The 27,929-nt window shown below is 44.4% G+C and overlaps 2 protein-coding genes and 1 pseudogene across 3 annotated transcripts; 2 read left to right on the top strand and 1 right to left on the bottom strand.

Annotated features, from left to right (window-relative positions):
• Positions 1-102: 102 nt before the first annotated feature.
• Positions 103-14,889, bottom strand: COQ9 (coenzyme Q9). The gene is made up of 9 exons (XM_083751509.1): positions 14,695-14,889; positions 12,978-13,149; positions 12,369-12,504; positions 11,529-11,671; positions 11,227-11,311; positions 8,193-8,297; positions 5,137-5,292; positions 1,945-1,998; positions 103-761 (listed from the first exon to the last, which is right to left on the bottom strand). The coding sequence occupies exons 1-9, from the start codon at positions 14,753-14,755 to the stop codon at positions 726-728; spliced, it is 948 nt and encodes a 315-aa protein (XP_083607635.1). The 5' UTR covers positions 14,756-14,889; the 3' UTR covers positions 103-725.
• A 451-nt stretch (positions 14,890-15,340) lies between these two features.
• CIAPIN1 (cytokine induced apoptosis inhibitor 1) lies at positions 15,341-24,257 on the top strand. The gene is made up of 9 exons (XM_083751510.1): positions 15,341-15,490; positions 17,596-17,771; positions 18,759-18,911; positions 19,888-19,964; positions 20,358-20,520; positions 21,271-21,344; positions 21,539-21,654; positions 22,658-22,727; positions 23,575-24,257. Exons 2-9 carry the CDS (start codon positions 17,615-17,617, stop codon positions 23,683-23,685), a joined length of 921 nt encoding a protein of 306 aa, XP_083607636.1. The 5' UTR covers positions 15,341-15,490; positions 17,596-17,614; the 3' UTR covers positions 23,686-24,257.
• Positions 24,258-24,401: 144 nt separating this feature from the next.
• Positions 24,402-26,271, top strand: LOC310850286 (protein S100-A6 pseudogene; annotated as a pseudogene). Its single transcript has one exon. The product of its transcript is annotated as a protein S100-A6 pseudogene (transcript).
• The last annotated feature ends 1,658 nt before the right edge of the window (positions 26,272-27,929 follow it).

The following is a 27,929-nucleotide window of genomic DNA, read 5'->3' as shown; positions in this document are numbered from 1 at the left end:
TGTACCATTACTGTGGATCTTCTGAAATCTCAGATGATACTATTTATGCCAAAAGACTGAATGAATCTCAGAATGAAGAAGCTGCAAACTGTTACACAGAAGGCTGTTTGAAGTTTTATTATTATTACTTTACAGACATGTCAGTGTCCAGGAACAGAGAAAATTATACATTTGCAATAGAACTCTGATGGCTATTCGATAGTTGGGCTTTCAAGCTACAGTTGCCATCAGCTTTCATGCAAATAGTCCTGGAAGAGAACTGAAAGCAGTGACAAAACATCAACAGAAGCCCACAGTGATGATGTGATCCTTCCTGAGCAGAAATGTATTGAGAGTTGGAGCAGAACCACTAAATTTGGCACCGTGCTGGCCATGTCTCCCAATGATGCAGCAACCTCTGAGTCAGACACATAGATAGCAAATGTGGGGGTGAATGAAAGCAAGACACTTTTGGTTACCAACTTTCATTCATATAATCTTCTAAAAATGGACCCTCCCTAATTATTAGTTTTTGCTGACTGGGTCAAGCATCAGGAGCGGCATCATCACCAGAAAACCAGGTTGTGACATTTACACAGCCCAGGAAAAAAGGTTCTCACGCTAGGCTGACAACCTTTAATGTATGTTTAATAGTACTAGAAAAATTGTGGAAACAGTTTAAACTTCTTGCGATGGGATTCCTCCTCTTTTTGGGTCTTGGAACTCCCTCTCCCAACTCTTCCATCTTATCGACGTTGGTTCAGTCCTGTGAGATTCCGTATCTGTTTGGTTCACAAATAATATGTCATTAAATATAAGGCCAATGAGAAAATTACTTGCTGCAAACAGGCAGCATAGGAATATGCCACTGCTCCTTATGACTGGGAAAATTAACTCTAGCAAGCTGTGGTTTTCAAATGGTGTTACAGGGAAGGAGTCCCTCAGTGAGAATAAGATCAATAAGGTGAGCAAACTTTTCTGAAAAAAAGATTGCCCCCACCCCTTCACAATATTTCTCTGAAACATGCACCATGTGTTTCAGGGCATGTTCCCATTCACTTAGGATGGTAAGTGAGGCCCAAATAGGCCTGGTCAGTATTCTGGAGGACATGAACATGTTGCCCCAAAACATACACCAGAACCCTGCATAACACACACAGCTTGCTTGGCAGGAAAGTGGACTGGGAAGATAAAAATGTGAAGGCAACAGCTTTCAAGGAAGGGCATCGGGCACCAACAGATTATAGAGAGAATTCCTACACTTCTTGTGGTTGCTCACTAACTAAGCAATTTAACATTTTATTCTGGATTCATTTAACAAAATGTATATAAGCGGTTTAACAATATATAAAACAAAACACTGAAATTATCCGTAAAAACAGTTATTTAAAATATAATTAAAATCAACTATAGCAAAAAATAAAAAAATACATGTTGATATTCTACATGGCTGAACAGGCTTACCTAAACAAACATGTTTTATACCCTATACCCTATACTGAAGGGTATAGGGAAGGTGCCTGCCTAATACAAATAGGCAGGGAATTCCAAAGTTTTGGTGCTGCCACACTAAAAAACCAATTTCTTACAAATGCAGCTCAAGTATTATGTGGCCTCTGTAACAGTTCCAGTTCTGCAGATTGAAGCAGCTGAGTAAGCATATATGAGTAAGGCGATCCTGCAAGTAATTTGATCCCAAGCTGGCTTTATATACCTCTGCTGTTTGAAGGATTCTTGAGTAATGAAAAACATTGTGCGCCAACGCATCCATACAGATTAAACTGGGAAATTCTGCAAGTAAGACTACCTCGCAGATCCTCTCTTTTTAATAATTAAAAAAAAAAACATACAAGCAACCATTTCCTTTTGCATTCCTCCACATCCATTATTGCATCAATAATTTCCCGGGGGGGAGCTGTTTGGTATGCAACAACCTGAGGAAATCCTGTGTCTGGCATTACTTACAGTGACAGCAGCACCCATCAGTCCCTGGACAAGGGCTTCTCCTGTTGCCTGCACCTAGGAAACAAAACGCAAGCACTGAAATACCAGCTTTGTGCTGGTTTTGCATTGGTGGACCAGCCCAATATGGAAAGGCTGTAGCTCAGTGGCAGAGCATATCTGCTTTGCATGTAGAGTGAGCCATGTTCAGTTTCTGACAGGGCTGAGAAATAGTCCTGTCTGACTCAGCATAAGCATGCTTCCTAAGAGTTATTCTACAGTGATAGAGCTGACAGCAAGTACATGCTATTTGGCCGGCAGTATCTGTAGAAACCTGAAACGGCACTACAGTGACATGCAATCTTAGGATCTCAGCGGGATCCAAAGACCTGCACGTATACAGCAAACACCAGGCACAATTGGAACAAACGCAATTGATTAACATCACAGCAGCAGCTCCAACACTAACAAAAGACTTGCTTAGAAATCTCCAGGAAGATTTTCTAAGCAAATTAGTCCGATTTAATTCAGAGACCAATAAAGTGTATCGCATTGAGTGCCACTTCTTCTCCTTAATGTGAATAATTAACTTACATTCTCCACCAGGGCCTGTATGAGAGCGAAGCATTGCAAAGTTATGAGAAGCTGCACAGATGGATTGACTGCAACTATGTGGGTGATAATATAATGGTTCTTTGCAATGCTATCACCACAGCACGTAGGCAGGGCCTAGTATGTGCCACCAGAGCCCTTTTCATATGTTGCACAGATGGGGGTAGTGCTAGACTTTGCCCGGCAATCTGTGTACCTGTCTGAAAAAAGGTTCCGACTTTGTCAGCAAAATGCTGCATGTTTTTAATGCAGGGGTTAGAATCTTTGGCCATTTCCCCCCAAACTACACCCACATGCCCCCTCACATCTGATATCCTATGCAATGTCAGGTGCAGGTAGGTAGAGACCTGGCTGCCAATGCACATTAAGGAGTCTTAAAATGCACTCCTAATTGGAAGGCAAAGCAGGTTTCAGCTCAGCCAAAGGGGGACCTACAGCCTGGCAGCTGCTTAATTACATGTGACCCTCCAAACACTGCAGGTCTACTCTTGTTCTCTTTGCCATCCCTCTGGGTATCACTTTCCCATATATGTCAGGTGTATGTGTGTGGGAGAGAGACAGAGAGAAAGAGACAGTGTGTGCCCGGGGAAAATACCATAAATGGGAGAGACACAAAATAGAAAGAGCAATGAAAAGGGTGAGGGAGAAAAAGACTGTGACAAACAATTAGTTCCAACCTGTGTTAATGGAGGGGGTGGGAAACAGAAGAAAGCTGAAACAGAGAGATGGAGGAGAGAGGGGGAGACCTATTAAATCCTGTGATGCTGCAAATTCCACCCACTTTGGCTCTGGCCCCTAACAAACTAGCCCTGAGGAAATGCACCCTCAGCAAACAGGATAATGGTTCCCTAACCCTGGACTAAGGGATGGGGAACTGGTGGACTGGGCTTGGTCTGCCAGAGCTTCTTCATCTGTGCATCCCAGACTCCAGGGTCTCTCTTCTCACTTTAAGTCTCTCACATTCCCCTTGCTGCAATGTAGTCACAGCCACAAGGTGAACCAGATAGACAGGACAAGAGCCCTGCAGGCAGGCAGGCACACCAACAAAATGAGACACCTGAGAATAATGACTAGACTGGAACATCTTTCCAAAAGGCACTCTAGCTACAGCACTCTGTTGCCATGCCTCTGACCTCACATGCATGCCTACCACTCTCTCTCTCTCCTCCATCTCTCTTGCTCTCACCATGATCAAACTGCAGCCATGAGAAAAAATGAGGGAGATGGAAAGAGAAGGCAGAGAGAGCTGGAGGCAGGCAGATAGGTACACAGGGAATTCTCATAAGATAACAGCATGTGGAGATTGAAGCAGCGCCATCTGAGAAGTGCCTGCCAGCCTCCAGCACTCTCATCTTTCTGATGGATTGTGGAGAGGAGAATGAGAGAGAAACTTCAGGTAGGCTTTGGCCCATCCACTTTAGCTGCCACCATGAGTTTATATACATGAATAACCATTGTATCCACCTATGTTTTACTTAGAGCTGAAATTAATGGACTCTAGTTAGTCACTTCCATTAATTTCAATGAGTCTACCCAAACCTGTCATAGGACCTCAGGACTGTGCGCATGTTCTTGTGGAACACCCAGGAAAGATTGAGGATTCTGGAGGCTAGATCGGTGCACTGGGCAGAGAGGAGTGAGCCAACAGCCAACAAAGTGGTTGGTTTGGGGCTATCAAAGGCACAGTTCTCTTCCCCACACCCATCTCCCCAAATCTGAATCAATGAAAACTTGCTTCTAGAATTCCCAGTAGCTCTACACAGAACACTGTGCGACAGCAGCTAAGCATTAAATCTCCTAAATTAGACTAAGAATACAATTTAGCATTCATAAGATGTAACAATCAATTAAAAAGATATTCTGAATCCAAATCCTAATTATTTGCAAAATATGTGCGTCCTAAATATTTAGAGGTATGTGAATGGATGGATGTGTGAATAGTTGTATGTTTGCAAATGGGGGAGATGCATGAACGGATGTTTACGAATGGGGCAGAGGCAAAAAAAGGCGCCTTCTGTTAGCCCACTTCTGACTCTTGTCCTCCCCACTTTCCCCTCAAGCGAATGACTCCTTAACCCCATGAAAGTTCCTCACCTATGGCTTAAACTGGCCTTTTCCCAACCTGGTGCCCTACAGAAGCTATGGATTACAACTCCCATCAGCTCCAGCATTATATGACCAAGCTGGCTGGGGTTTATGAGCATTGTACAGTGGTACCTTGGGTTAAGGACTTAATTCGTTCCTGAGGTCTGTTCTTAACCTGAAACTGTTCTTAACCTGAAGCACCACTTTAGCTAATGGGGCCTCATGCTGCTGCCACGCCCCCGGAGCAAGATTTCTGTTCTCATCCTGAAGCAAAGTTCTTAACCTGAGGTACTATTTCTGGGTTAGCGAAGTCTGTAACCTGAAGTATATGCAACCTGAAGCGTATGTAACCTGAGGTACCACTGTAGTCCAAAAAATGGAGGAAAGCAGGTTGGGGAAGGCTGGCTTTAACAGTCAGGTGAAGTTACTTCTTGGGTTTAAACACACACATATGAAAGTATGACCAAAGCTACAGTTCACATGTGCCACAGAAGACTGTGCTGTTTATAAATGGATTACCTGCTTAGCTGTGTGTCCCATGTTCATGGCATCAGCTATTCTGTTTTGTAAGAAGGACCAAGTCTCCTCAAAGTCAGGAGAGGAGTCCTGAATCATCACTAGCTCTGTAGTGTTGTAAATGCCAGCAAGCACTGCTCGACGAGTGTACCAGTTTATCTGTAAGGGTAGAAACCAAGAGACAAAGTTACATGAGTTCCTGTAAGAAATTAAGACTTCACAGGCTATACCAATATGAAATTATCCCATCCATGACCAGTAGTAGCACTTGAACCCTGCATTATTATTTTTAAACCTAGATTTCTGTGACAAGTGAACCCAAATTATTCACCAAGAATTGCTGGATTCTGCAATGAGTTCTTTTGGGAGATGCCTAGATTGGCTGGGGCAAAGCTGTCAGATGGGCAGCATATTATTATTAGTAGTAGTAGTAGTAGTAGCATTACTACACAGCAAATGTAGAGCTGTGTGATTATTTTGCACTGAAGCATCACTCCTTCCTAGGACTGACGGATGAAAGATTCTAGTATGTAAATGGAACCCAGCAGATTTTCATGGGTCTCTATTGCACAGCCCATTTATTTCTACAGACTACTGGATCACAGCCCAGTGCAAAATCTCTCTATTCACCATCCTAGCTTTAAAAACACCACCAACCACCACTGCTGAGCTGAAAAACAAACTGGCCTTGCTCCACATTAGCCTAGTAACTAGTCCCAAAGCACGAAGTTCAGTCAAACTAGCTGGTAAACCAGCCGCATGAAACCCCACGGACAAGAAATGTTGAAGGTGTCACAATATTCTGTCTTTTTATTGCAACATACAAGGACTACAATCCTATGTCCATTTATATGGAAACATATTGCATTGAACTTGGTGGTACTTACTTTTGTATACATATGTTCAGGATTTCACTTAAACAATTAAACAACCCTCTGAAAATAATTCGGCACATACCTTCTAGTAGAATAGAAATTTTGCCCAAGAAATCACCCCAGTACCTGTCTATCAAGCATGTAAACCAGGGATTAACACAAAAAACACAAAAGGACAGTCAGGATCCTCCAGATCAACAAAGTAGAGATTATTATTGAACCAGCATCTGTTTGGGGCATTAATCAGTTCATAGGTTACATAAAACTATGTTAGGCACACCACAGCTGAGAACCAATTACTATATCATTCAGCCTGTCGAAACTTCAAAAAACATGTCACTCAAAATCCATTATAACAAACGACATTCTCCTATTTCTTTTTATCATTTCTCAAACTGTCGTTAACCAAAGTGGAAAATTGGATTCTTTTGCAACTACCTAATGAACATATCTGGTGCCATCCACAATAGTTGCAATGAAGTCCTGCCAGCAACGCAAAGGCATTTTTCCAGTTTCCAAGAAAGCTCGGGGGGAGGGGGAGAGGGAGAGGGAAGAAAATTAAGCACTATTTGTAAGGCTGAATATTTTAACAAGTTCATCCACAATTTGCATACTCCAAAAAGAACCTTAGTTTCCTGGTGTGAGCACTGTCTTTTATTTGGCTTTCTGGTTTATTCCTTTAATTTGTCTGTGTGCTACTTATTTGTCACTGCAGTGGCTGCTATTTTATCCTCACACAAGTTTATTAAAGTCATTCATTAACAAGACCCACTAAGCTTTTCCTACCCCTTACTTATGTAAATGCAATAGGTCAAGTAATTCATTAATTACTTTAATTAAGATATAATTTACTTTGCTATTATTTCCTGCTAGAAAGTTGATGGCTCTCATAAGCCCTGGGTATTTTTAGGGAGCTGCTTACGAGTTTTCAAAGAACATCCATCACTTTCTGTTGTCCCGGCTAGAGGTGGGATACTGAGCAGCAGAACTGTGGCAAATGGCCAGTTCAACTCTCTGTGTGTGTCACTTAAATAAATACATTCCACTTTGTTTCTTTCTATAAAAGGAAAACAATGTTATAATTAAAAAACCTTACACAGTACTGTCAGCTAATATTCTGTCAGTTTCAAATATATCCAGTTCTAGAAGTGCTGTCTGCTTTGATTTGGTCGTTTTAGTTTGCATTATTATGTTTCTTTTAATAGTTTTTATAAGGCTTTAATTTCTCACCTTAGGTGTCTTCAAGAAAAGTGATATATAAACATTGTAACTTAAGTGTGGTTTCTGTTTTAATTTGCTGACAGCATGACTGGGCACACCACTAAGTAGAGGGCCAGTGAGAGCCCAGTCACCCATTATCCTTACCTGCCCAGACACACTTGGATGAGCTGCATATTTAATTTTAGCTTATGCAGACTGACGATATGTACAAGGTGCTTGCAACTCTATGCCCAACTGCATGGCCTCTTGAGCCCTGCCCTTGTTGCTTTATTAAAACTAGCAGAGGGGATCTGATTAGTTGGGTGTGATTAATGAGCAGCAGCAGTGCAGCCACTTCTAAAGAAGCCAGCTCTCGACCTGCTGGTTTAGTCTGAGCTAACTACCAACCAATAACAAATACCCACTTTAAAGAAAGGTAGTGGAGAGTTGTGGCAGGTCAGCTGCAGGCACCCTTGGCTTATATGGATTATCTAGTCCTGTTTCAATCTGGGTTCAGGTCTGGTCATGGGACTGAACTGGCCTTAGTCACCCTGATGGATGATCTTTATCGAGAACAGAACAAAGGGAGTGCAACTTTGCTCCTTCTCAATCTTGCTGCAGCTTTTGATACCATCGACCATGGTATCATCCTAGATCAGCTCCATGGTATGAGAGGGCCCTGTGTTACAACAGTTCTGATCCTACCTTCAGGGCTTTTTGGACCCTTGGGGCTTAAGAGTTGTATCCTCCTTGTGTCCTCCTTTTTCAGCGAGTGACTGTTGCTAATGCAATAAAGAGGGACCATCATACCCCCAAGCTCTTTGGAAACCAAAATCCTGAAAGCTTTTTAGCACCGCAAGTGTTTGAACTGCATAATTTTCCCAAGCACAGCCCAGAATGTATTTATCATGCAAGGCAGAACATTTCAAGCTTTCCTGTTGCTCCCCAAAGTCCTATCAACATCTGTGTCTTGCTCAGACTTACATTGGTGGACTGGTCTCCTGCGTAGTGCCACATGTCATCCACCATGCTCGTCAGGAGGTTTAGGCTGGCTGGGATATTGTGCGGCAGCAACAGCACACTAATAGCCTAGGGAGGAGGAACAGCCAGATAAATTAATGAGGCAAGGAGAAACACTCTTCACCCACACTTTCCTCCCCCCTTTTCTATACACCTTGTTTTCATCTGCAGCAGGAGTAATCCAACATCATTTTTTTGGAAGTCTAATCAACCCTAGATAGCATAGCCAATGGTCAGGGGTGAGGGGAGCAACATCTGGGGGGCACCATGTTGGCTATCCCTGCTATACAAGTCTTCCCAGTACTGATTCCTTGCCATTTCTGCATACATCATAGCTTCAACTCCACTGCCTGTGCCCATCTTATGGGACAGAAAACATTGGTAATGCTTTTTATTACCGTAAAAACCTAGCAATGGCAGCCACCAGAGCCCTAAAGCAATTCACAGAGAAATCCAGTTCAAACTTTGATACCAGGAGCAATCTAACTCAAGCTTGAGTTTCCTATCATACTTGAATAGGAAAAATAAATTATGGATATGTTTGCTATTTTGTGATTCCAAGAAGATGACTGCTACTAAAGGCCCTTAGGATCTGAAAAAGTGAAAGGAATTGCTTCCCCACCCCGCACTCCGGTTAGGTTACCATCTCTCACCCTAATCAAAATGACAGCACTGTTGACTGGATAAACAGAAAGAGGTATAAGCAGCTGGGGAAGGATATGAGGACAGTGTTGATATTGCAGTGTCCCGTGCACAGCGGAATGATGAGTACGTGCCACATACTCTATATTGCTTTATTTACACTTCAAAGCTGGTAAGTTACAGAAAAACATCTTGCCTCTGCCGGAGCAGAGAAAGCATCCTCTCTCCTCTAAAGCACGGAGAGAACCAACACCGCAAAGAACAGTGAAAAACAGGAAAGCAGTGTACGTCACATCCAGTCTCCTTTCCCGTGAGAAACTCCAACAGCAATTGACTATGGAATGTAAACACCTGTCTCGTGACAAGCACTTTCGCTGCACAGTGAAAGAGAGCAGAAACCAACAGACAGAGGGTGAAGAAAGAGCCATTGAGAGTGGAAGGGGCCCTCTTTCCATCCTCTGGACCCCCTGGAAAGCTCAATAAACCTGCTGTACCTGGAACTGAGTGTGGAGAGTGGAGCTGAATGGGACACAGCTATGGGCAGCCTGAGGAAGCATCATCCACCTTGGACCCACCCAGAAATCTGACCCGCTGGTCGATTTAATCCGGCGCCCGTGGCAGTATATGTCCTGGGGTAAAATCCTTAAAAAAGCTCAACTTTGGTCAGCCCTCACACATGTTCATTTCATCACATCTGGCCCTCTTTGAAAAAAGTTTGGGCACCCCTGGTGATGTCTGCTGTTTCCAGGAACTCTTCTCATAGTAAGACTTTGGTGGGTAAGCTGAGTGAGTTTGGTCCTTGGATGAGAACTCGGAGGCTGAGAGAGGAGAGTGTGTCAGAAGGGAAATGAATTGATACTGATGATACCCAGCTCTACCTCTCTTTTAAATCAGAACCAGTGAAGGCGGTGAAGGTCCTGTGTGAGTGTCTGGAAGCGGTTGGAGGATGGATGGCGGCTAACAGATTGAGGTCGAATCCTGACAAGACAGAAGTACTGTTTTTGGGGGACAGGAGGCGGGCAGGTGTGGAGGATTCCCTGGTCCTGAATGGGGTAACTGTGCCCCTGAAGGACCAGGTGCGCAGCCTGGGAGTCATTTTGGACTCACAGCTGTCCATGGAGGCACAGGTCAAATCTGTATCCAGGGCAGCTGTTTACCAGCTCCATCTGGTACGTAGGCTGAGACCCTATCTGCCTGCAGACTGTCTCGCCAGAGTGGTACATGCTCTGGTTATCTCCCGCTTGGACTACTGCAATGCGCTCTACGTGGGGCTACCTTTGAAGGTGACCCGGAAACTACAACTAATCCAGAATGCGGCAGCTAGACTGGTGACTGGGAGCGGCCGCCGAGACCATATAACACCGGTCTTGAAAGACCTACATTGGCTCCCAGTACGTTTCCGAGCACAATTCAAAGTGTTGGTGCTGACCTTTAAAGCCCTAAATGGCCTCGGTCCAGTATATCTGAAGGAGCGTCTCCTCCCCCATCGTTCTGCCCGGACACTGAGGTCCAGCTCCGAGGGCCTTCTGGCGGTTCCCTCACTGCGAGAGGCCAAGTTACAGGGAACCAGGCAGAGGGCCTTCTCGGTAGTGGCGCCCGCCCTGTGGAATGCCCTCCCATCAGATGTCAAAGCGATAAACAACTACCTGACATTCAGAAGACATCTGAAGGCAGCCCTGTTCAGGGAAGTTTTTAATATGTGACATTTTAGTGTATTTTTCATCTCTGTTGGAAGCCGCCCAGAGTGGCTGGGGAAACCCAGCCAGATGGGCGGGGTACAAATAATAAATTATTATTATTATTATTATTATTATTATTATTATTATTATTATTATATAGAAACTTAATTAATGTAACATTTTTATATGTAACTGTATTTTTTTGAAATATTTTATTTATGATGTCGCTTCAGTTTTCTGTACACCACTTAGAAATATTTTAAATATATTAAGTGGTACATGAATTAAATAATCAATCACTCTTCCTTTAAGGAATTTGGGGTGACAATGACAACAGCAAGGGTGATCTGCAACTCAATGTTGTAACATATCCCTGCCCTACATAACAAGTGCTTCTGTTCAAGGTTCCATCCATCCTAGAATAGCAGCCTAGTAATGCTACTCATGCCGCAAGGGGGAGAGGGACAGCTGTTCAGGAAGGGAGAAGGGGGGAAGAGACATTCTTTCCCCTCCACTCTTCCAATACCTCCCTAATATGTGGAAATCCCTACTTTAATGTCAACCACATGGCTTCCCAGGGAATTATAAGAAATATACCAATTCTGCTATACAAAGCAATGAACATAGGTGACACTAAGGGCTATCCCATGTTTTCAAAAATAATGTTAGGTTTGTACCTGGGGCCATTTTTCAATATATGGAATCAACATTCGCAGCCTGGCCTCCAAAGCATCCTTCAGAAACTGGTCTGTCTTCTTCTTCCTTTAAAAGGAAAAGAGCATTTATTGTGATTTTATTCTTTAATTAAAAATTGGTAGCAAGATGCATTAGGAAAACTACCTCACAAGTGCCCTCCTTGTGACCAGATTCCACGGTTAGGCTTTCTGTGGCAACATACAATTGTCACCTGTTGTGTTTCTGCCTGAAATGGTGGCACAATAACTAACCTCCCACAGCAGCTGCGGTGACCAGTACTCACTCTGCTTGACCGAGCTGCACCAGTTTGTGTTGCTCCTCTAAAAGTTCAGTCAGCTTGGAGTTACACTGTGCAACAAAGTGCAGGATCAGTTCGCTGCCATCATTGTGAAAGAGCCCTGCTGCAGCAACAGAGAGACCCAGTGACTAAAAGGAAGAAGGGAAACAGGTTGAACAGGTAAATTACCCAGGGGCCAGAAAGCAGGCAATACTGTTCTACAGCCTGTTTGGTACAAGCATTCCAAGCAAAGCAACAATGCTGTGGCCAACACTGTCGCTCTACATTATGGCCCTATCTCATGTGCAGAGTAGCTTTCATGCTGCTGTTAAAACTCAGGCAGTTCTGCTCTACACTATGTTTTTAAGGATCCTACAGCTAATCCCTCTGCACTGCAATGATATCATCCAAAAACATCCTCCAAATTACTGTTTTCCATCTGCAGAAAGTAGAAACAGATTCCTAGAATGTAGGAGCCCTCAAGGCAAGATTTACGTCATGTCTTGCATGTGCTTTGTGGGTAAAGACCCATTGTGGTCAACAAACCTTTTATATGGGTTAATTGCAATGGCTCCCCACCAGGCAACTCTCAGTTATAGCTCTGCAAAGTTTTAAGTTCTTTGTCGCAAACCTCTCAGCACCCACATAAAATAAGAATTGTTCTGGGACCACCACAACAGTTAAAAGCTTACTAAGGCTGTAATTCTAACTCCTCTTACTTGAGTTTAAGCCCTACTGAATTCACCAGAATTTACTTCTGAGTAGACATGGTTAGCATTGCTGTGTTTAGCACCTCATGCAGATGCTCCCTGCACCTCTTAGCACATCAGTCCTCTTGATAGCTACCTTGGCTCCCTCTGCAATAGCATCTGCTGTCCAGCCATGAGTGGGGACAAACTCCAGAGCTGCTGTCAGGATTTGATGCTGCAGCTGTTCCTCACTTTCATAGCCCTCTGATTCTTCACCTCCCTGATCCGTGTAACTAGGAGAATAAAAATACAAAGTCACACCCTCAAATACCAAGGAGTCTCCCATTTTGGTCTTCCATATCGCTTTTCCATTGCCTTCATAATTCCTGCCAACTTAAAAGCTGCCCCCAGTTTCCTGTGCTCAAACGTTTGCTTGCTCAGTGTACACAATGCAAGTCTGTTAATATTTACAAGGGCATTGATGCCTCCTCTGATAAATCCAGGGATCTGCTCATCACAAGATCAGTATGAATTTTGTGGGGGCAGTAAAAGAAGACACACTGCAATGCTGCTCACGTCATCCTGGGATTACAGGCATGGGAAGGAGACGCCAACTTCAAAAGAACTCACAGGAACATGCCTCCCCAAGGATGCAGAAATATCACATCCTGCTTGCAATACAAAGCATTACGCCAGAACTGGTTGTGAGTTTGTGGGAAATGAGATCTCTCAGAGCTTTAAGTGGTGGTGGGAGAATGCAGGTTACCTGGGGTGTAAGTGTGGATGCTCTTGATCATGCTGCTCCCCCACTGGCTCTGACTCCAAATGCTGCTGGGTGGAAGACTGTGGGGGCTGTTGTTTCTGCTCATCTGATGCTCTCCGCAGCACAGCTGCAGACTGAATGGCACGTTGCACTGGGTATAGCTGGCGTCTGAAGACTGAAACAGAAACCAGTTCAGTAAGACAAACTATCATCTTTATTAAGCACATCAACTTCATTTTTGACATACAGTTATAAAAAAGTTAGAATCAAAGCAACCCAATGATACTAGCCATTGAGATAGGAATGCCTGGTACCAAGAGAGAATAGCTTATTCAAGGCTACCTTCTAAATTTGCAAGGATGAGCAGAGATTTGGACCTAAACTAAGCCTATATGCTCTAGTCCTCTCAAAAGGGCTGGGTTCTGTTTTTACAACATATCACTGATACTTCAAACAAGTATTACCTTTGAAAGCCTCTTTCCTAACATGCCAAAATAAGTTAGCCAATGCAAGTGGTATGTTAGCCAATAATTGCCCAATGCCCAGATTACACTGGCAATTATCTATATGTTTGTCAGTCCAGGGAAATATGCTTTTTCTTTTGTTGTTGCAGAAGGACATATTTCTGTTCAGTGAAATTGAACAAGTGAATGTGCTGAGCTGCTTTATGCCACTGCAAAAGTCTGGGTTAAACAAATAATCATTTGATTGTAAGTATGCAAGAAACTTGGTTGGCTGGTTGGTTAGCTTTGTTGGCACGTCCATCAGGCTCCTTCAGTGTAAGGTCCTGCTCCTTGGTGAACAGATCAGTAGACATTTGGATAATGCATATATGTAGACACAGATATTCATCTGAAGCCATACTCCAAGTAATCAAATTAAAGCTGGTATTTGCATCATAGACCCTTTAGAATCTCAGGATTAAACTTGCCCAGGAAGTCAAAACCTTACCCTTCCTCCAAATTCAAGAGGCGTGTGAGGAATGGCTGCAGTAAACTCGGGGAACTGCATCCTGCACACCTTGATGAAGTGGTGTGTTAGACTAGAGCTGTGTTCAAATCCCCAGGCAGCTATGAAGCCCACTGGGTGATCCTGGGGGCCAGTCACTACCTCACAGGGTTGTTGTGGGGAATTTAAATGAGGAGGGGAAGAAAACCATGCATGCCACCTTAAGCTCCTTTGGGGGGAGGGGAAGGTGGGATATACTGTAATTGCAACAAATAAATATGAATAAATGAAACAAATAATAGCGGTAACAATAATAATATTTTATATGGCCCAAGCTTAGCTATGGCTTAGCGTTCAAACCAGGTGTTGAAAGCAACTAAATGATTTATCATTTTGATTGTACATGATTAATAATAATAAATACATGAGCAACAAACACCAGCCTGACAAGGGTTGAGTTTCGGACGGTTCAGAAATCCCGGTGGCTCTTTCCCTTCCCTGAGCGTTATTTAACACAACAGCGTATAATGATTGCATGAACTGCGCAAATGAACCACAATTAATCGCCTCCCCGGCCCCTCAAGGCGAGTTCAGGAGCGTCCTTGCCCCTTGGGTGCCACTTGCCCTTCGCCTCACCTTTCCCCGCCCCGCCCCACAAACCCCGCTCAGGCCCCGGCCGCAGGCTCCGTTTCCCGGGCGCAGAGGGGGTGCGGGGGGTCGGCAGGTGGCCCCCTCCCTTTCTTGCCCTCACTCCGCCCGAGCTGCTCCTCACCCGCCTGACAGCGTAGCAGCCCCCAACTCGCTCGCCTCAGACTCGCCGCGGCCGCCGCCATCTTTACAGTGGGCCAGAGAGCAATAAGAAGCGCCTTGGAGTGGGAAGCTCGAAGGGCCAGTCGCCATCTTTGGGGAGGGCAAATAGGCAGTGGGACGAACCGCCCCTGCTGGCAGGCTTCAAAGAGAGAGAAACTGGAGCTGTAGAGTTGTCTTTATAATCCACACTTCCGGGCTTTAATGGCTTTCCGCTGCAACTCACATTGCTTTGAGAAGCTTCTTATTTTTACAATCATGCGGCATATAAATTTATGAAGTAAATAAATATGCCTAGGAATAGTGTGGGATCACAATGCTCCCTTAGAACGCAAGGAGCTACCTGTTACCCCCCAGATAATTGTGGGATTCCAGCTCCCAGATCACCCAGCCCAATCAATGGCCAGGGGCGATTAAAAAAATACCCCACACTCATGACTCAGAGAATCATGGACAATGGCAGCTTTTGGAAAATTCAGACTTGTGTTCCTCTTCCATTCCCCGCCCCCCTCTTCTATCTCTGTTTCACAAATGTCCACCCCTTGGCCGCCATCTTTGGAACGGGCAAAAGGGCGTCAGGAGCCGCTCTTTAATTGCTCGCCGCCGTCTTTGCAAAGGGCAGCGGGGGGAGGGGGCGGGCTTAGCTGAGGGCCGATCGAGAGCTCGTGACGAGTCGGGAAAGGTCCGTCCCGAGCGGCTGGAAAGGGGAGGCGGCCGCTGCTGCTGAGCTCGCGGCTCCGGGAAGGAAAGCGGGAAAGGCGGTACGTGACGAGAGGCGGGCGGGGAGGGGCAGCCTGGGCATGTTCTCTTCCCCTCCTGCGCTTGAAATGAGCGAGGGTCTTCCTCGCTGCCCTTGGGTCGCCTTTAGACCTTTGCCTAACGGAAGGCGGGGGTCGTCGTCGCCCGTCCCCCCGGCCCAGAGAGACGCACGCGCGAATTGCCCCGAGGCCGCCCATCTCCCCGGCACCTGGACGGCTTGTGACGTCACTTCGGCCCTTTCCTGTTTGGTGGAGGAGGAAAGAGAAGCCGGGGGGCCTTGAAGGAGCTCGAGGTGCCATGTACACGGCTCTCTCTCTCCCCCCCCCCCATTTAAATCCCCACAACAACCCTGTGAAGTAGGCCTGGCTGAGAGACTGGCCGTGCCAAGGTCAGGTCAGTCTGTGGCAGGGTCAGGATATGAACTTGGGTCATTCAGCTTCTAGTCCAGCATTTGCTAAGCTGGCCCCCTTCCAGGTGTTTGGGACTCCTGCTGAGGCTGATGGGTGCCTGGATGGGGCCAGGTTGGCGGACTGCTCCAATACTTTTATCAGCTGTGCTGCTCTTCAGTTGCTGCCACCTCCTCACTAAGTAACTTCATATATCCCCATCCTCTTTGGTTCACCAGAGAGCGTCCTTAAGTTTCTTCTTGGGATTATATCTTTTCCCTCCTGCCTACCTAACCATTGAATTTAATTGCAGCCTTACTCACCATAATAATTGTTTCTTAGCCCAAAGCATACTCAAGTTCAGGCACCAGGCTACAAAGTTCCTGGCAATGGCCAGCTGGAATGCAGCCATTTGAGGAAAAGGAACCCAAAGTTGCTGGTCTTTCAGCAGAGGCAATAGAGAAGCCTCACAAAGGTGGTCTTTCTGCAGCAGCAATGGAGAGGCCCTACAGTCGCAGCCCTCCCTTGATAGAACTGCAGAGGGTAGGTGATAGCTGAGAGAGGAACCTCATAGAGAGGCCCTGCAGGTCTTTTTGAAAAAAGGCATCACCTTCCCAGTTTGCATAAAAGTCTCTTGCTTTTCAAGTTGAGTAGCTTGGTTTCCGTGTGGTAAGGATGCTTCGTTTGAAGCTGGCCACAGCTGAAGGTGCAGAAAGTGAGCAAAAGGCCTTGAGATGGATCTTTAAAGAGATGTGTATGATTGAACTCTTTACCAGGCCCAATTACTTTCAGCAAAAAGGTGAGAACCTTGGTAGAAATGGAAGACCCTGATCAGTTGATGTGCAGACATGGTCTCACTACTTGCTACAAACTGATTCTAGACTTATTACTCCATTTTCATTGGTTGCCTAAGATCTTCTTATCTGTAGTCAAAACAAAATTTAAAAATTCCTTCTGATAGCACCTTAGAGACCAACCAAGTTTGTTATTGGTATGAGCTTTCGTGTACACGCACATGTTTTGAAACTCTTATCTGTACCGTTTGGGGGAGAGTAGTGCCTTCTACAGATCTGTGGTTCAAATGTGTGCAGATGAGATAAGAATAAAGAAATGGCCTCGGTCCAGTATATCTGAAGGAGCGTCTCCACCCCCACCATTCTACCCGGACACTGAGGTCCAGCACTGAGGGCCTTCTGGCGATTCCCTCACTGTGAGAAGCCAAGTTACATTGAACCAGGCAGAGGGCCTTCCCAGTAGTGGCACCCACCCAGTGGAACGCCCTCCCACCAGATATCAAAGAGAACAACAACTACCAGACTTTTAGAAGACATCTGAAGGCAGCCCTGTTTAGAGAAGCTTTTAATGTTTGATGCATTACTGTATTTTAATATTTTGTTGGAAGCCTCCCAGAGAGGCTGGGGAAGCCCAGCCAGATGTGTGGGGTATAAATAATAGTTGATGATGATGCTGATGCTACCCCTGTATTCTCTAGATCTTGGTAACAGTGCTGTAACTGAAAATAGAAGCAAAGTCCCCTTAACTGAAACCATCTTTTGTAAGGAATCATACCATTTGGGGAAACTGGCTGACACGTTCTCTTTAGAGAATGCTGTCAATATTAAAAACCAGGAAATCTCCAGAAATTCCTGTTGATTTAAGTCTCTGTTCCTTGGCGCTTAATATATTGTACTTTGTCAACAGTTGTTTTTTGTTTCTTTCAGGTTCTGCATTGTTTCAGACATGGCGGCTCATGGGATCTCCATGGGCCAGCAAGTGGCAGTGATTTGGGATAGGCACTCTCCTGCTGAAGCTCTGCAAAGTTTTGTGCAGAACATCCAGGCTGCTGTTGGAGTTGAGGGTCATGTATCCGTAGAAAATATCAACCAGCTGCTTCAATGTAAGTGTTGAAAAAGTATTTGTTGCTGTGTTTGGTTTTAAGGTCTCATCATAGCACTGAACCAATACATGTTGGACATCATAGAGTGTTGTGTGTAGAGAAGGAAACAGCACTGAGCTCCTTGTTAAGTCACTAACAGCCTGAGAAAAGCCCTTACTGCTCTTGTGCCATGGCGAAGTTGCTAAACAGGGATGGGGCAGTGACAGCTGTCTCTTTGCCTGTCTGTCAGGCTCCTTGTGACACACAGCAATGACATCCTGTACAACATGGGAAGATTTTGTGGCCATGCAAAGGATGTTATACTTTTTTTAGTGTACCTGGGTTTTTGCCATAAAGGTAAAAGGTAAAGGTACCCCTGCCCGTACGGGCCAGTCTTGACAGACTCTGGGGTTGTGCGCCCATCTCACTTAAGAGGCCAGGGGCCAGCGCTGTCCGGAGACACTTCCGGGTCACGTGGCCAGCGTGACATCGCTGCTCTGGGGAGCCAGAGCTGCACATGGAAACGCCGTTTACCTTCCCGCTGGTAAGCGGTCCCTATTTATCTACTTGCACCCGGAGGTGCTTTCGAACTGCTAGGTTGGCAGGCGCTGGGACCGAGCAGCGGGAGCGCACCCCGCCGCAGGGATTCGAACCGCCGACCTTTCGATCGGCAAGTCCTAGGCGCTGAGGCTTTAACCCACAGCACCACCTGCGTCCCACAATGGTTTTTGCCATACAATATGTGAATTGCCTAAGTGGCCTGATTCTGACTGCAGCATGCAGAGGCAAGGAGACAGCCAGAATAACACATTGCAGCCTTGTGTGGAGCAATCTCAAGAAATCTAGAAGTTCTGTTCAGTGACTGACTCAGTAATGAGTTTTCCAAGATTACCACTTAAAATGGCTTTGAAAAAATACTGCTGAGGTCATGGTGTAAAACCCCATCAGTTATGACGGCATGCATATGTATGTAGAGGGATAATGTGTGCTCTTCTTTTAACTCTTCAGCATCCCATAAGGAATCCAGTTTTGATGTGGTTCTGTCAGGCCTGTTACCTGGCAGCTTGACTGTGCATAGTGCAGAAGTATTGGCTGAAATAGCTCGGATAGTCAAGCCAGGGGGCCGTGTCCTTCTGAAGGAAGTAGTGACGACAGAAACAGGTAAGGGGGTACCTTTTCTCTTACCTCTGGACCGTGGGTGTCAAACATTAATTTGACTGATGGGGCTCTGTTGAGTTTATTTTTATTTTTATTCATTTTTTCTTTTAACTTTTTATTTGGAAATGCTTTTTATTGATTTTTGTGAATACATATTAATAACAAAATTCTTTATATAATCAATCCATGAGATTATCTGAAACTCGTGACTTCCCCCCATCCCTAACATGGGTCCTAATAACAATTTTTTTTACCAATCTACATAATATATTCTCCATATTTTTCATTACTATAAGTTATGCATAAACCTCATTGCTTTACAAGTGATTCTTAATGTCCAGCTAATGTTTTAATTTGCTTACAATGTTCTCTTAGGTAAATTATTAATTTTTCCCATTCTTTTTTAAAGTCCTTATCCTCTTGATTCCTGAGTCTCCTGGTTAGTTTTGCCCGCAGCTTTGTTGAATTTAAGCTGCCATAGCTTAGAGCTTGTCTACACCTGAGCATGTCAGATGGTCACAGCAGAGTTGATTTAACCAGATGTTGATACAGCATCTGTAACTGAATATTACTGGGTATCAGTGGAAGCACTGCTGGAAGTTGTGTGTTCTTGAGTTAAGTTATACCACGTTCAAGCCGGGGCCAATATTCCTGCTTGTGGTGCAAGAGAACAAGATATTTAAACAAGTTAATTCAGTGATTGACCTAATAATCACTTCCTTATGCTAATTAAGATCAGCTAGAGGGCTTTAGGGATTCAGTTACTGGGAGATTGCTAGAAATAGCCCATTTATATTAGTGGCGGCCAGAGACCACTATATTTCCTAATTAATTGAATTGATGTCTGGCAGTTCCTAAAGTGATTCAGGAAATGCAAAGAATGAGGCCTGTGGGACACTCTTCTGTGGGACAGTCATACTTTGAGCACTGCACATAGTTGATTATGGATGCTGTTTCCTCCTTGTCCTACACCTCCCAGGTAACAACAATGGGCTCAAGACAATCCCCAAGCTACCTGCAGCTTTGACACTCTCAGGGCTGGTGGAAATAAAGGAGGTACGTATGTGGATATTGAGACTTCTATAGATCATATATTCCAGAAAACCTAACTATGCACAATATATTTGGAGACAACAAAGCTTTGGGTTTCCCTAGGGAGCAAGCAAAAGTAGCCTTGAAAATGCTTGCTTTGGGTGGCATTCACTGCTAGTCCTACTCAGAGTATACATAGTAAAATCAATGGGCATGGCTAACTAAGGGTCATTGATTTCAGTGGGTCTATACTTAAGAAGGACTTAGTTGAATACTACCATTAGGTTTCTTTGGATGAGGTTTCTACAAAGGGGAAACATATTGTGTGGGTATCATGGTGCTAATGTGCCATTTCTTCTGGGTACTCTGGGATGGATTTGACACCAGGCTAACACTTTGCTTTGTCTTGTTTTTTAGTTACAGAAAGAGCCCTTAACCTCTGAACAAATCCAATCTCTTCAGCAACATCTGGGGTTCCAGTGCAATGAAATTTATTTTGTTCAGATGGAAGGCAAGAAACCCAACTTTGAAGTGGGATCTTCAAGTCAACTCAAAATTTCTTTTGTCAAGAAAGAGAGAGGTAAATAGGGATCTCTCCTCTTCACAGCGTAATCTTAGGAAATACATTCACTTGTCCACCGAATGTGAATTCACTCTGTTCTTTAGAAGTCAATATAATAACCAAGGTGGTTACTGACACATGGTCTTTGAAAGCAATGCTCTTTACCCTCTAGCTTATAAGCGTAGTGTCTGTTGGTAGCCTTCATTTCAGCCTCCAAAGCAAATTGCTAAACTAATGATGAACATGTTCACATTGCTTTATATTAGGGTGTGGAATCTACATTCCATTGGCCAGAGTGGTTTGTGGCTTAATTTCAGCCAGCCTTCTAGGTCTCTTGCCCATCATTTGTTCAGTGGGGAGCAATTAAGGGAAAAACAAGCCTTTATGTTGAGCACCCCCTTTCTCTGTAAGAGGATCTGCAAGAAAATCAAAGCAGAAAGTACAATATCTCAGCTGTGGCAGCCCTATTTTATCATGACAGCGTCTCACAGAACTTCACAGAGTGATGTGCTTCAGAGCACAGTATAATGTGTTTTCATTGTCATGCCACCACGTTAGAGGGCCACGTAAAGATTTTATATCTATATTGGGAGCAGACCTTATATTGCATGCATTATAAGAGATTTTCCATAGTTAGATCTGAAAATACGCTGAGGTGCTCTCTAACAAAGTTTGAGCTAAAAGTTCCCAAGAATGGATTAGACAAAATATGTGCTAGGACCCCACTGTTGTTCTGTTCTCTATAATTCCTTATTCTATTCTCCTTAGAAAAGCCGGCTGTGGATCCCATGGCTGCAAAGCTCTGGACTCTTTCTGCCAATGATATGGACGATGATGATGCAGTGAGTATGAAAATCACCAAATGCAAGCAAAGGAATGCCCTTATTTTATACATTTCTCTGTGTTCTGACGGCTATGCCAGTGCCACATTATTTCTGCTGTTTTGTTCTGAGATATCTGTAGGACTGTGCAGAAGCACACCTTGAACTAACCTTCCAAAATGGGGACTGGATCATGGTCGTCTTCTTCTTTCCAGGATCTTCTGGATTCAGACGAGCTTTTGGACCCTGAGGATTTGAAAAAGCCAGATCCAGCTTCCCTTAAAGCCCCTTCCTGTAAGGACTCTGGAAAGAAGAAAGCGTGTAAGAACTGGTGAGTACTGAAATACAGTGGTACCTTGGTTTTCGAACATAATCGGTTCTGGAAGACGGATCTTTCACACAGCGGAAGCCGCATAGCATTTTCGACTTCCGAGGCTTGTTCGAAAACCAAAGCATTTACTTCTGAGTCTTTGGCATTCGAAAACTGAAGCGTTTCACTTCTGAGACGTTCGAACACCGAGGTACATGGACATTCTGGCCCTAAGATGAATTTGATTCCATGGTCATAGGCCCAGCAGCTTGTTACTTTCAAGAGAAGTGACTTTTTTGTGACATGAACAAATGTTTGTGATGCTGCAAACAAGCTGCTCGAATTGCATGTGCGTTTTTTCAGGTTTATATGTTGTTCTTTTTGTTTTGTTTTTATAAGATTTGCTTTGTATTAACTAGTAGGGATGTTTGATTTATTTATTATGTTTACAAACTTTCTGAACTTTATCGCTTGAGATCAGTTATGCAACTCGTGCATCTGAAATAAGATAGTGGGGCGTGGAGGAGAATCAGCAAAATATAGCCTTGGGGGAAATCCAGGTAAGAAGTGAAGAGAGTGAACTGCAAGCTTATGTACATCAACTTGGAAATGAGTCCACATGGAAACCAGGACTTCCAAATAATGGTACATAAGGTCAGTTTGTTGGAAATGTAGTTTCTCCTAAGTTTGAAACCTAGGCCAGGAGCTGGAATTCTTCAACTAAATTTATTTTATTGAATTTATATACAGCCCTATGCCCGGAGGTCCCTAAATAATAGGGAAGATCTTGGAATTTGCATTTCTCAGTGTTCTGTACTGTTTGTAGCAGTTAAGATACTCTTTGCTACACAGCACCACTGTGATCAGATTGGAGAGAAATAAGAACTAGCATGTCTGGAGAGCTATACAGACACTCTAAGGAAGAATAAGCCACCCACTGCCTGCTTGCAAACTGTTATATAATGATTTCTTCATTAAATAAGTAGATTTATGTGTAGATTTACAAAGCCTCTCCCTTCTGCAGTACCTGTGGTCTTGCTGAAGAGCTAGAGCAGAAGAAGAACAACATACAGCCCAAATCCGCATGTGGCAATGTAAGGATGTACATTTACTTGCTAATCAAAACACTGGATTTATATCTAGGTCGGAGGTGGGCAACCTTTTCACTCTGCTGTGCTGGATCCTTTGGTCCCCCATCATGGCAGCCCCTTTTCATCCTGGCAGGCTGCCCTCCTCCCAGTCACTTGACTGTCAGCATGGTCAGCTTGGATCGGCTAGATTCCCTGACTGCCAGCTCCAGACTGTAGCTGATCCTAGCGGGGCCTGAAGCCACTGCAAGTCAGCTGGTTGCTGCTGTATTCAAGACCCGCATTCAGCAGAGATCAGCTACACTCCAGAGCACCCACATGTGCTTTCCGCCATTTGCAAATGCAGAGCAAAGCACAGTGATTTCTGATAGCTTGTGTACAAGGCAAATTAGTTAAGTGTGTTCACCATAGGTGTATGTGAAGGGTATATACAGTTTCTAACACAGAAGAGAAAGCTATAGAATAATTTGTAATGTGAAGAAGTGTTGTGCAAGATTAATGTAAAAATGTAACTCCTATCTTGCCTGTTCCCCAAGCCATGTGGACTGTTCCCTAAATAGCCTTTGGTTCAAATTTGTTCAACTGCTATGTTTGAGGTGGAATGAGAATTATCCTGGAGGATTATATGTAGCCACTAAAATATTTTTTCCACTTGGGGGTGGGGGGAAATGTGGTACATTGAGCCTCAATACTGACTGACTTTGTCTCGTTAAGGTCAATTCTTCCCCTCACCCCTTGAGACAAACTTTTAAGTCATATTTAATGCAAGCCCCTTCCCACTTGAAAAATGAACAGGAACTGTGAAACGTTCCCCTTTGGCAGGGCACTGACTTGGCCTCTCTTCTCCCTGCAGTGTTACCTGGGGGATGCATTCCGCTGTTCCAGCTGCCCTTACCGTGGCTTGCCAGCCTTCAAACCTGGCGAGAAGATCCTCCTGAATGAGAATAACCTCCATGATGCCTAAGAGAAGGACCGAATCAGGCCCCCTTGTGGGGCACGTACACAGCTGTTCTTTGCCTTTTAGGCTGTGCATTGTTTTGCTGCCATAACTCTCACTCTGGGAAGGTCTCTAATAAAGGGAAAGGGACTTTATTGGGGTCAAGGAAGACAAGCTGATGGGCTGCTGTAAGCTAAAGGGAAAGGCCTGCATTCTAGGCTCGTCTCTGACTAGCTGACCTATTACTTGTTCCTTGGTGTCCTGTTCATGAACATAGATTAGTAGACATCGGGGTTTAAAAAAAATGAGTATGATTTAACATCAAGGCACTGGCCATCCTAACATGCTCTATAGACAAAATGGCTATACTGGCAATTGTCTTCACATTATCCTGGGAATTCTGAAGCAGCTTCAAGTGCTAGCTTGTCTATCAAGAATCCTTTTACGTATATTTTTTGTGGCCAAACGCAGCACCACAAATTACATTTTGGGGATGGGAGGAGAAGGATTGATTGTGAAATCCCAGTTGCACAGTTATGTGTTCCAGGGTTTTGTGCAACTGAAATGTATGAGGTTCTGAAATTAAACCTGTGAAACTAGCTATCTCATTTCTTCGGTTCTTCTGGTATATCACTGCCAAGAAAACTTCTCTATTGTGGGTGTTGGAGGACTCAGTTAAGGAGAGGGAGATGCTACCTGAGCAGGGGCCGGGTTTTACTTTAAGCTGGTGACAGTCTTATTGAATGGAGGCTTTTAGGAAGCATTCCTGCTTTCCGTCCCCTCTTCATAATGTTTCCTTCTTTTAGAATGGGAAAGCAGGAGGAGAGTCAGTTATATGGGCTGGTTCACTGCATGCTTGATGGAGAACTATTTGTTTTGGGGTGTTCTACTGGACTTCCACAGGAGACAGTGATATCCTCTAATAAGGTCTGTGCAGGCAGCAAATTGAGAATTCCCAGCAATACTCTACCATTCCTCTGATGATTAAGGTGCTATGTCATGTAAGTGAAAGGCAGGCTGAGCAGAGATGGATTTAGTGCTTTTCAAGGTAACAGTGGATGCTTCTTGGAAGAGAAATAAGCTTTGACTAAACCAAGAAATGTTTTGTTCTAGACATGCAGATCCGCATGATGGCCCGATTGACACGCAACACTGAACCAAACCTTAATTTCAGAGAGAAGACTGTGGTTGCTGCACGCCTCCCCCGTGCTGCTGTGCTCCCTAGCACTAAGCCATGCTCTGGCTTAGCATTGCAGGTGAACCTGGGCATGTGCTTTGTCTCACTTCAGACAAACCATTAGTTGTTGCCAAGGTTTGTTATTGGTTTGCCACTTGTCACTTGTCTGGAGCAAGACTAACTACAAGGCCATGTTCAACCAGGCCAGGTACCTTGCTCATTTACACTTAAGCCAAGCAAACTGGGCCATTTTGATCTGTCGAGATGGGTGCAGGACAGCAGAGGCTAAATTAATCTGTTTTGTTCCCTGCCTTGGTTTGACATAACAGGGGGATCATCGAGACAATTGGCAAGCAGTTCACAAGTGGTATAGGCCCATTGTGTCTGTATAAGTAGGAATCGGCCAGCCTTCACATTTTGCTTACTTTTCAACCATCGTCTCACTTTGCTATTGGGTGCTCAACAGTGTCCAAAGCCTCTTGAAGCTTCTTCCCCAAGAACAAAAGAATATGGAAAACTGGTCCCCTTGGAGACCTATTCATTTTTAGGAGCCAGATGGTATTTAACTTGTAGAAGTAGCAATAACTTTAAATGCCTTATGTTTTCAAAGACCTGGGAACTACCTGCTTTTTCACCTGCTGATATGCTGAATTTTCAAACCCATCCTGTATCAACTTCAGTCACTGGTATTGGGAAAGGCTTTAGAGCAGCAGATCATTCCCTCCTGAAGAGGTTGCTACCACGGCACCTGTGAGTGCTCATGTATCCACAGAGACCTTCACTAGTTCTCCTACTGGAATTGGAACTTGAGAGGTATTTTATGGTAGCCAGTGGAATAGGTGGCTGTGTGGGCTGTGTGCAGTGCCCACAACAATTTTTCTGGTTTGCAATTGTGCCAAAAAGATTGGTGACCCTTGCCCTAACTCATTCCTGCAGGTTTCAGTTCCTATGCTTTGAAACTTTAGTGCACAAACTGCTGTCATATAATAGGGGTTAAAATAGGATGCTTTTGACCACTTCCTGCCACTCAGCACTAGACCATCTTACTTCAGATCTCTCACCATGGCAGCACCTCTTGACCCAAGCTGTTGGTTTGCTGGCTGCCACCTTCCACAAACATTCTTGCAAGGATGGTGATAAGAGCAGCCTATGTAAGGAGAAGTTGAAGGAGTTGATCCAGAACGAGCTGACCATTGGGCCGAAACTGCAGGGCGGAGAGATACAGGCATTAATGAAAGATCTGGACCACAATGGGGACCAAGTGGTGAACTTCCAGGAATATGTCACTTTCCTGGGTGCCTCGGCAGTGATTTGCAATGAAGCTTTGACTTCGTAAATGTAGGCCCCGGTGGGGCAAGGTGTTGTGGTTCAGGATTATACCTCTGTAGACGGTTTCATGTCCAATAAAATTTTAAGTGTTGTAAAAAAAATAAAAATTAGGGTGCATTTCTTCAGCTTTTCTTCCTTACTAATTGTGTGATGATTCTTAAAACAGTTTTAAAATGAGGTCGAGTAAAGAAATTTTGTAACACTGAATGACTTTTTTCAAAACCACTCTAAAGAACACTATTGCTTGTTCGGGGGGGGGGGGGTGGCCTGCAAAGAGGTTCCTATGGAAAACTAGTGCAGGCAACCCCGGAGGAAAGCTGGTCTTGAAGTCGGCACTGCTCAGTGTGGAGATTGACTGCACTGCAGAGTTCCTGTTGCAGAATTCTGTAATGCAGACAACCTGCTGAAATGAGGGCTTGAAGCCAGAGCCAGCCAGCTGACCAGTTGAATTTCAACCCCTGCTTCAGTTCACTGGGAAGTTCCTCTGCAGCACAGTTTGACTTCAAAGGGAAAAAAGGTTGCCTGACATGGTGACATCAGATGACTGTGAGTGGCGCCACCTACTAGTCAAATTGACTCTCTGCAGTCCAGGATCCAGCCTGAATTCCCAACACCTGTTCTAAGGTAATGTAGGGATTTCAAGGTAGGCCTGGTCCTTGGTGTTGTTATTTTGATTTAACTGCAGCATATTCTTAGAACTTGGTTCTCTACCCAATCCAAATTGGTGTCTTTATTAATTTAGCTGGTCCCTTGGCGTGGAACCTAGTTACTTTGTGTATTTATAGAAAACATAACTCTTCTTTTCTGCATAAAATGCATTATTAATAAATAAACTTATGTGTTAATGCACTGTTTCCAAACAGAAAGTTTTAATAGCAGCCAATTAACCGGCTAAGTAGCAGGAATGTTGGTCTTTAATCATGAAATGCTTGCTTGTTCCGACTCCCCCACCCCTTACCTCTTAAATTCTTTAAATATTTTATTCTGTTGGCATCACTTCCAAATAGCTGATGAGATTAAAACATTAATCTGGTTTTAAGAGCCACATGTTGAAAAGGGAAAAGGAATCCCCAGGTATTTTGGGTGTTTGCTACTTTTTCTTCCCATCATTCACCAAATAAGCAGTCTGTAGCTACCCTTCCTGCTTCTCTCCCAAAGTCTAGTTAGGGCTTGCCCAGCTTTGGGAAGGAGGGCTCTAAGACCCTGCCAGAGTCTCGTGCCTCCTTCCTAAAGCCTGTGCCTCCCTTAGCTGGTTTGGGAAAGTAGCTTTGAGCTGTGTGTGTGTGTGTGTGTGTGTGTGTGTGTGTGTGTGTGTGTGTGTGAACTTCTGGCCTCGCATGCACAGGGTGCTATATTACCAAGGTCCGCCCCTCCTGCAACTGGGTATGGCTTTCATGTTGTTTATTTTCTTTTATTCCATTTCAGTTCTTTCATCTTAGATCTGCAGAAACCAACATGCCCTCTGGGTCCATTAAGGGTGGGTAGCTGAACATTCATTTATTAAGTGCCTCCTGTCACAATGTGTTCGTTGCGCCCCAGGGGAAAGACTTATTCAGGGAGGCCACCTATAGAAATGAGGCAAGGCCATCTGTACTCACAAGTACTCAAGATACAAGGTTCTCCACTTCTTTTGGACTACAACTCCCGTCTGCACTCTACATTTAAAGCACTACTTTAGCCATGGATTTCCCCCCAAGGAATGCTGGGAACTGTAGTTTGTTAAGGGTATTGGGAGTTTTTAGGCAAGACCCCTTGTCTCCTCACA

Source organism: Podarcis gaigeae (genome assembly GCF_964106915.1).
Source record: "Podarcis gaigeae genome assembly, chromosome: 8".
Lineage (NCBI taxonomy): Eukaryota > Metazoa > Chordata > Lepidosauria > Squamata > Lacertidae > Podarcis > Podarcis gaigeae.
The sequence above is the reverse complement of the archived record's forward strand: the minus strand, read 5'-3'. Positions and strand labels throughout refer to the sequence as shown.

Coding starts and splice junctions, on each gene's coding strand:
- COQ9 (XM_083751509.1), bottom strand. CDS start 14,755: ATGGCGGCGGCCGCGGCGAGTCTGAGGCGAGCGAGTTGGGGGCTGCTA. Junction 13,150..14,694: donor GCTGCTACGCTGTCAGGCGG/GTGAGGAGCAGC, acceptor TTTCTGTTTCAG/TCTTCAGACGCCAGCTATAC. Junction 1,999..5,136: donor TGGGACACACAGCTAAGCAG/GTAATCCATTTA, acceptor TTTGTTTCCTAG/GTGCAGGCAACAGGAGAAGC.
- CIAPIN1 (XM_083751510.1), top strand. CDS start 17,615: ATGGCGGCTCATGGGATCTCCATGGGCCAGCAAGTGGCAGTGATTTGG. Junction 19,965..20,357: donor GGCTGGTGGAAATAAAGGAG/GTACGTATGTGG, acceptor CTTGTTTTTTAG/TTACAGAAAGAGCCCTTAAC. Junction 20,521..21,270: donor TTTTGTCAAGAAAGAGAGAG/GTAAATAGGGAT, acceptor TATTCTCCTTAG/AAAAGCCGGCTGTGGATCCC.